General features: G+C 46.0%; 2 protein-coding genes across 2 annotated transcripts in view; one reads left to right on the top strand and one right to left on the bottom strand.

Annotated features, from left to right (window-relative positions):
• Positions 1-2053: 2053 nt before the first annotated feature.
• LOC138960481 (uncharacterized) lies at positions 2054-3233 on the top strand. The gene is made up of 2 exons (XM_070332387.1): positions 2054-2895; positions 2927-3233. The coding sequence occupies exons 1-2, from the start codon at positions 2054-2056 to the stop codon at positions 3231-3233; spliced, it is 1149 nt and encodes a 382-aa protein (XP_070188488.1).
• Positions 3234-6109: 2876 nt separating this feature from the next.
• The window catches only part of LOC138958082 (cysteine-rich protein 1-like), a 22249-nt gene continuing 19779 nt past the window's right edge, over positions 6110-8579 (bottom strand). Inside the window, exon 4 of the mRNA XM_070329145.1 lies at positions 6110-8055. Coding sequence (XP_070185246.1) covers positions 8018-8055 — 38 coding nt within the window. The 3' untranslated portion in view covers positions 6110-8017. The remainder of the gene's footprint in view (positions 8056-8579) is intronic.

The following is an 8579-nucleotide window of genomic DNA, read 5'->3' as shown; positions in this document are numbered from 1 at the left end:
GGAACCACTCCTAACCGGAGAATATCGTATTTTCATTGGCTGAAAGAGACACACCTCCATCAAATGACCTTGACCGTACCGCATAAACAACATGTGTACGCCTTTGCGATATCGACCTTCGCCCCCTTTGCCTGCGTGCTCGGAGCTAGGACGTACAAAAGTGGGTATGTAGGTTGCAAAACACTGAGGAGTAGCGGAAGACAATCACTCAGCACTCTTTGCCATTCCATCATGGTTGATGTGGGAAGTATACTTATAAAGTTGCTAGTTTCATCGTGGGGATGGTTGGTGGCTCACGCCGTCTAGTTTGACGGGCCGAGGGAGGTGAATGCCCTCACCTGACTGGACCTTACTAGCCGTGACCACTGCACCGCGATCTGTTCAAGCGTTGTTGGAGTGATGACGATCGCCTTTCAGTACGACACCGACGTATCTCGAGGAAGTGACTTGTAGTTGTACTGGCATGGAGTCCCTCATCCCCCTCCACCCGGCCACCCCCCACGAGCAACGAACTATCTATAATATATAGAGAGTGTGTGTGTGTGTATACGTATTCGCGTAGACCAAGTCATCTTAGTGCAACAGGGAGGGGGGAGGGGTGGGGTATCCAGGGCCGGCATCAGACAGGGATACTTATAGCCATACCGCCCTTGGTATTCCAAATGCAACTGACTGGAAAAGAAACTTTGAACGGACTGATCATGTGTCTGGCTTTCGGCCCAGCCAAAATCGATCATGAGCATTGGCGTTGCGGCATGACATTCCTTTACTGTTAGTGTGACTATCAGTAACACTGACATACATTGGAGGGACGGATCAAGGGGTAATCTTGGGAGGGGTGTGTGCGTGGGGGGGGGGGGGTCTGGAACCCCCCCAGACCCCCCGATCCGTCCGCCCCTGCATTGTGCCGGACTACCTGGGGGTTATGGGGGTTGCGCAACCCCCCCCCCCCCAGCCTAAACATGTACCTCACTTATTTAAAACATTTTTTATTATTGTTTATTTTATGCCGTTTCATGCAAGGAGCGACCATTTTCCTATCTCAGAATATGACCTACCCATCAGCTTCTCTGCCCCTTGACCCCGCCACTGGCAACCCCCCCCCCCCCCCACCTCCTCTTAGCCTAGTCCGGCCCTGACTCGACTATGAAGTGTACTTTCCATCCAAAGGAAGACAAAGACACCAAAGGAAGCAACGCATCACATAATGTGTCTGGAACCCCATCCACCCCCACCCACCCCCTCAACCCTCTTTTGGGTCTGGTGTGTACTTTTAGTTTTAGTGTGCCTGTATTTTGTGTGGCAGGAATGTTGTGTCAGTCTGTGTTTAGATAGAGTCAAGCTGTGTGTCAAGGTTACATCAGTCTCTAACAGCAAGGTAGGGTGACCTTGAACCATGCACTCAGTCCTGAAGTTTGTCTATTTTTGAACTGACTAAAACATCAGTGAAAACATGATAGGTTGTGCCCAGTGTGATCAGTTTTGCTTGATGCCGTCATCAATAGTGTGTGTTCCACGATCCAATGATTAGCAGTTCATGGTGCAGCCTTGTCACTGTCATGATGTGCAGCCTTGTCACTGCCATGATGTGCAGCCTAATTGTCACTGCCATGATGTGCAGCCTTGTCACTGTCATGATGTGCAGCCTTGTCACTGTCATGATGTGCAGCCTTGTCACTGTCATGATGTGCAGCCTTGTCACTGTCATGATGTGCAGCCTTGTCACTGTCATGATGTGCAGCCTTGTCACTGCCATGATGTGCAGCCTTGTCACTGTCATGATGTGCAGCCTTGTCACTGTCATGATGTGCAGCCTTGTCACTGTCATGATGTGCAGCCTTGTCACTGTCATGATGTGCAGCCTTGTCACTGTCATGATGTGCAGCCTTGTCACTGTCATGATGTGCAGCCTTGTCATTGCCATGATGTGCAGCCTTGTCACTGCCATGATGTGCAGCCTTGTCACTGTCATGATGTGCAGCCTTGTCACTGTCATGATGTGCAGCCTTGTCACTGCCATGATGTGCAGCCTTGCAGCCTTGTCACTGTCATGATGTGCAGCCTTGTCACTGTCATGATGTGCAGCCTTGTCACTGCCATGATGTGCAGCCTTGTCACTGCCATGATGTGCAGCCTTGTCACTGTCATGATGTGCAGCCTTGTCACTGTCATGATGTGCAGCCTTGTCACTGTCATGATGTGCAGCCTTGTCACTGCCATGATGTGCAGCCTTGTCACTGTCATGATGTGCAGCCTTGTCACTGCCATGATGTGCAGCCTTGTCACTGCCATGATGTGCAGCCTTGTCACTGTCATGATGTGCAGCCTTGTCACTGTCATGATGTGCAGCCTTGTCACTGTCATGATGTGCAGCCTTGTCACTGCCATGACGTGCAGCCTTGTCACTGTCATGATGTGCAGCCTTGTCACTGCCATGATGTGCAGCCTTGTCACTGTCATGATGTGCAGCCTTGTCACTGCCATGATGTGCAGCCTTGTCACTGCCATGATGTGCAGCCTTGTCACTGCCATGATGTGCAGCCTTGTCACTGTCATGATGTGGAGCCTTGTCACTGTCATGATGTGCAGCCTTGTCACTATCATGATGTGCAGCCTTGTCACTGTCATGATGTGCAGGCTTGTCACTGTCATGATGTGCAGCCTTGTCACTGTCATGATGTGCAGCCTTGTCACTGTCATGATGTGCAGCCTTGTCACTGTCATGATGTGCAGCCTTGTCACTGTCATGATGTGCAGCCTTGTCACTGCCATGATGTGCAGCCTTGTCACTGTCATGATGTGCAGCCTTGTCACTGTCATGATGTGCAGCCTTGTCACTGTCATGATGTGCAGCCTTGTCACTGCCATGATGTGCAGCCATGTCACTGCCATGATGTGCAGCCTTGTCACTGCCATGACTGTGCAGCCTTGCCACTGTCATGATGTGCAGCCTTGCCACTGTCATGATGTGCAGCCTTGTCACTGTCATGATGTGCAGCCTTGTCACTGTCATGATGTGCAGCCTTGTCACTGCCATGATGTGCAGCCTTGTCACTGTCATGATGTGGAGCCTTGTCACTGCCATGATGTGCAGGCTTGTCACTGTCATGATGTGCAGCCTTGTCACTGTCATGATGTGCAGCCTTGTCACTGTCATGATGTGCAGCCTTGTCACTGCCATGATGTGCAGCAATGACAGATTGCGGCCATTATTTACTTTCAATGTAGCCTAAATCTACCGAGAACTCATGCAGTCATAATCTGACTGACCTCCTGCACAGAGCGGGAGTACTCATCCTTCCCACAGCTGACATTAAGCTGACCATAGGTGGGTGACAGGACAGGTTTTTTTAATGATGGTGTGGTCATTGCACACACCGTGCAACACAGCTGACAGGTAGCTGACCATAGATCGTGACAGCACAGTCCAGTATCATAGTGATGGTGTGGTCATTGTACACACCGTGCAACACAGCTGACAGGTAACAGGACAGTCCAGTATCATAGTGATGGTGTGGTCACTGCACACACCGTGCAACACAGCTGACAGGTAGCTGACCATAGATCGTGACAGTCCAGTATCATAGTGATGGTGTGGTCATTGCACCACCGTGCAACACAGCTGACAGGTAGCTGACCATAGATCGTGACACTGGACAGTCCAGTACTGATGATGGTGTGGTCATTGCACCACCGTGCAACACAGCTGACAGGTAGCTGACCATAGATCGTGACACTGGACAGTCCAGTATCATAGTGATGGTGTGGTCCCTGCACACACCGTGCAACACAGCTGACAGGTAGCTGACCATAGATCGTGACACTGGACAGTCCAGTAATGATGGTGTGGTCATTGTACACACCGTGCAACACAGCTGACAGGTAGCTGACCATAGATCGTGACACTGGACAGTCCAGTATCATAGTGATGGTGTGGTCATTGCACACACCGTGCAACACAGCTGACAGGTAGCTGACCATAGATCGTGACAGTCCAGTATCATAGTGATGGTGTGGTCATTGCACCACCGTGCAACACAGCTGACAGGTAGCTGACCATAGATCGTGACACTGGACAGTCCAGTATCATAGTGATGGTGTGGTCCCTGCACACACCGTGCAACACAGCTGACAGGTAGCTGACCATAGATCGTGACAGGACAGTCCAGTATCATAGTGATGGTGTGGTCACTGCACACACCGTGCAACACAGCTGACAGGTAGCTGACCATAGATCGTGACAGTCCAGTATCATAGTGATGGTGTGGTCATTGCACCACCGTGCAACACAGCTGACAGGTAGCTGACCATAGATCGTGACAGTCCAGTATCATAGTGATGGTGTGGTCCCTGCACACACCGTGCAACACAGCAGCCTGCACTTCATCGTGACGTACCTGTGTCAGGCTCATCTCTGTGATAGCGTTATAGGTTGTGAGGACGATACAAAACAACGTGACCAAAACTAACAATAACCCGAACGAACTCAACCCGTGCTCATCACTTTGATAGGCCTAAACGGAGCATGGCTACTGCCATGGAAACTTAGAAAGGAAACAAACTTGCATTGGTCTGGATAGCCATAGGTTGTAAGGACGAAAAAAAACACCACAAACTAATAACCTGAACGAACCTAACTTGTTCCCGTCAGTGCTGGGCAGAGTGTGGTGACTGTGACACAGGTGGAGAGTGATGGCAGTCACAGTACGTTGTATTGATTTGGAGTCAGTGTCATTGGTCAAGGCCGTGAACATGTAAGAACCTGTGTGTTATAAGTAGTTGTACTCCAGTGTATGAAGGTTATAACTCTGATGTTAAGCACCCATTATTTCCAGTCTACCTCCACTTTGTTATCTTACTCAGTCAGTCTTTCATTTCTAGTGCATCAGACTGCTGTGTGTGTGTGTGTGTGTGTGTGTGTGATTAAAGACAGACAAAACACACAATACCGATCAACAAACAACACAACACACACTGCTTGGAATTATCTGTGATTCAACATACACACACAGGGGCGGACGAGCAAAAAAATTTTAAAAAAATTTGGAAAGCTGATTCTATGACCATTTCTAAGTTCAAATGGCACCAGATGGCATCATTTTGCTTCTTTGGGCCAAACATTTTTCCGGGGGAGCATGCCCCCGTCCCCCCCTAGCAAATTCGGGCGCTTCGCGCCCATCACATTCACTTTCGATTCAAAGTGCACCCCCCCTTACAAAGCAACTGATCCGCCCCTGACACAGGCAGATATATAGACAGAATACACAATACCGATCAACAAACAACACAACACACACTGCTTGGGATTATCTGTGATTCAACATACACACAGGCTGATATATAGACAGAATACACAATACCGATCAACAAACAACACACACTGCTTGGGATTATCTGTGATTCAACATACACACAGGCAGATAGACAGAACACACAATACTGATCAACAAACACATCACACACTGCTTGGGATTATCTGTGATTCAACATACACACAGGCAGATAGACAGAACACACAATACTGATCAACAAACACATCACACACTGCTTGGGATTATCTGTGATTCAACATACACACAGGCAGATAGACAGAACACACAATACTGATCAACAAACACATCACACACTGCTTGGGATTATCTGTGATTCAACATACACACAGGCAGATAGACAGAACACACAATACTGATCAACAAACACATCACACACTGCTTGGGATTATCTGTGATTCAACATACACACAGGCAGATAGATAGACAGAATACACAATACCGATCAACAAACACAACACACACTGCTTGGGATTATCTGTGATTCAACATACACACAGGCAGATAGATAGACAGAATACACAATACCGATCAACAAACAACACAACACACACTGCTTGGAATTATCTGTGATTCAACATACACACAGGCAGATAGATAGACAGAACACACAATACTGATAAAAAAAAAAAAAACACAACACACACTGCTTGGAATTATCTGTGATTCAACATACACACAGGCAGATAGATAGACAGAACACACAATACCGATCAACAAACAACACAACACACACTGCTCCAACAGCAATGCACCAAAGAAGCACACAAACCAAGAGGTTATAAAACGTGTTAAAAGTTTATTTGAAATGAGATAAAGAAAGAAAATAATGTGGAGGTGTAGAGTCCCCACAGAGCACCTACATCAAGCAACACAGTCAACACTGCACAGTGTACAAGCAACAGGTCAGGCAACGCTAAATAATGCCAGGATTATTTATGAACAGAACTATTAAAACCAATGCCTAACATCCCCGTGATTTAGCATTTATTCTAAATAATGCCCGGCTTCTTAATAAAAACAGCACTGTTAAAAAGTATTGCCTAACATCCCCGTGATTCAGCCTAAATAACGACAGGATTCTAAATCAAAACAGTATAGTGAAAACTTGTGCTATTGATTTTGCCTTCAAATTGTTTCAGTTTCAAATTAATTTCTGCGTAACAGAAAACAAGCAGACATAAGAGTGAAATCATCTGGAATTCTGAACCGTCAAAAACAGCAAACAGAGAACAGGTAGAGCCTCTATAAATAGCTTTCCTTCAGCTTGTTCAGCAGCACATGAAACGTGTGTGTGTATCATTGAGACCCGGTTTTGCATTATGGGAGTAATCGTGGTAAAGTTGGTCCCGCATTACTATACATTGTCGTCTGGATACACACGTGCAAACTGTTGGTCTGGAATATTGTATAGAGTCTGGGTTTGAAGCAGTCATCTGCTGTTGGTCTGGACTATTGTATAGAGTCTGGGTTTGAAGCAGTCATCTGCTGTTGGTCTGGAATATTGTATAGAGTCTGGGTTTGAAGCAGTCATCTGCTGTTGGTCTGGAATATTGTATAGAGTCTGGGTTTGAAGCAGTCATCTGCTGTTGGTCTGGAATATTGTATAGAGTCTGGGTTTGAAGCAGTCATCTGCTGTTGGTCCCATACTTAAAACAGGAATGCACATGTGTAACATATAAGGCAAAACGTATCACATTTTAACAAACATTTCATCCAGTTAAAACAAATAAACGTTCTCCCTACAAAAGCACACTATTTTAAACAAAAGGAAAAATAAAGAAATCTGAAGACAAAACATGTTATTCACAAGATTTAGTCATGATTCTGCACAAATAACAAAGAGTCATGTGACTTACAACTGGACCCTCAACTGCTAGAACAAGTTGATCTTAACAATCATGTTTGTTTCGTAATTCTCCATAACACATATTGATATGGCCATTTGGAAAGACAAGGGAGGTCATTTCATGTCAACAAGGTTGATGCCTAACAACAAAGAAAACCTGCAACAACCAACACCAGTAGATTCAAGGAGGCCGCCTTGGTCTCAAGAAGAAATAAGACTTTAACGATATCAACAGATGGTGCGATGATGTATCCAGCTGACAGGAGTGTGCGGTTTCAAGCAGCACACTGCACACTCTGCCAGTCAAACCTGTGTGTGTGTGTCCATTCATGATATGAAACTTGTTGCAAGAAGTGACGGGACAAGGCAATGCGTTCATTTGCTAAACCCTATAAAGACTTACTGCTCCAATGTATTGAACTGTCCAAAACAGGAATTCTGATTGTGACAGAACATGTAGCAGTTAATTTCATTTTCGGGTTTTTGTTTTCAAAACGTGAAAAAAAAGAATATTGTAAGCTCTAGGTGAAAGTAGAAATGCAATGTTGAGTCACAAGGCAGCCATTTGATAAATGCAGAAAGTCAGAAAACCAACACAGTGAAGCAAGTGCCTGTACCTCCTGACATCTTAAACAGACTTAAACAAAATAATAAAGACTGTCAAAAGGCAGTATCAGTTGACTACTACTTTGTCCACTGTGTCTGTCTATTGAAAAAAGAGTTCTACGTTCCTCTAAATGCAGAGAGGCGCTACGTGTGATCCGTATTGCAGAGACTACCACCCTCATTTCCCCTCCAGGGACGTCGCGTGTCAACGTCTCACCATCAGCACACCGCCTCAGTACTTGTGGCTTTCCGTGCCGCCATGCCCGTAGCCTGCAATCACCAAATAATGACGTGTCAACAAATAATACTCAGTGTGTGTGGAGCAGAAAACTACTTGACAGATTTTAATGAAACTTTACATTAGAATTGTTCCAGATAATATCCCCATATTTGTTTGTCTTTTCAACAACAACAACTTATGTCCCACTATATAGTGACTTCATTTTGTGTGTGGTTATTATTCTCTTCGGCTGACACAATGACTAACTGTTTCAACATCACTGTATGCAATTTTTCCCCCATGATCATCTTTGTTATTTGTTTGTTTGTTTGTTCGTTCATGGGTTGAAACTCCCACGGCTTTTACGTGTTTGACCGTTTTTACCCCGCCATTCGCCGCTTTCGGAGGAAGCATGCTGGGCCGGTATTTTCGTGTTTCTATAACCCACCGAACTCTGACATGGATTACAGGATCTTTTTCGTGCGCACTTGGTCTTGTGCTTGCGTGTACACACGGGGGTGTTCGGACACCGAGGAGAGTCTGCACAAAAAGTTGACTCTGAGAATTAAATCTC

Source organism: Littorina saxatilis, linkage group LG2, assembly GCF_037325665.1.
Source record: "Littorina saxatilis isolate snail1 linkage group LG2, US_GU_Lsax_2.0, whole genome shotgun sequence".
Taxonomy (NCBI): domain Eukaryota; kingdom Metazoa; phylum Mollusca; class Gastropoda; order Littorinimorpha; family Littorinidae; genus Littorina; species Littorina saxatilis.
The sequence above is the reverse complement of the archived record's forward strand: the minus strand, read 5'-3'. Positions and strand labels throughout refer to the sequence as shown.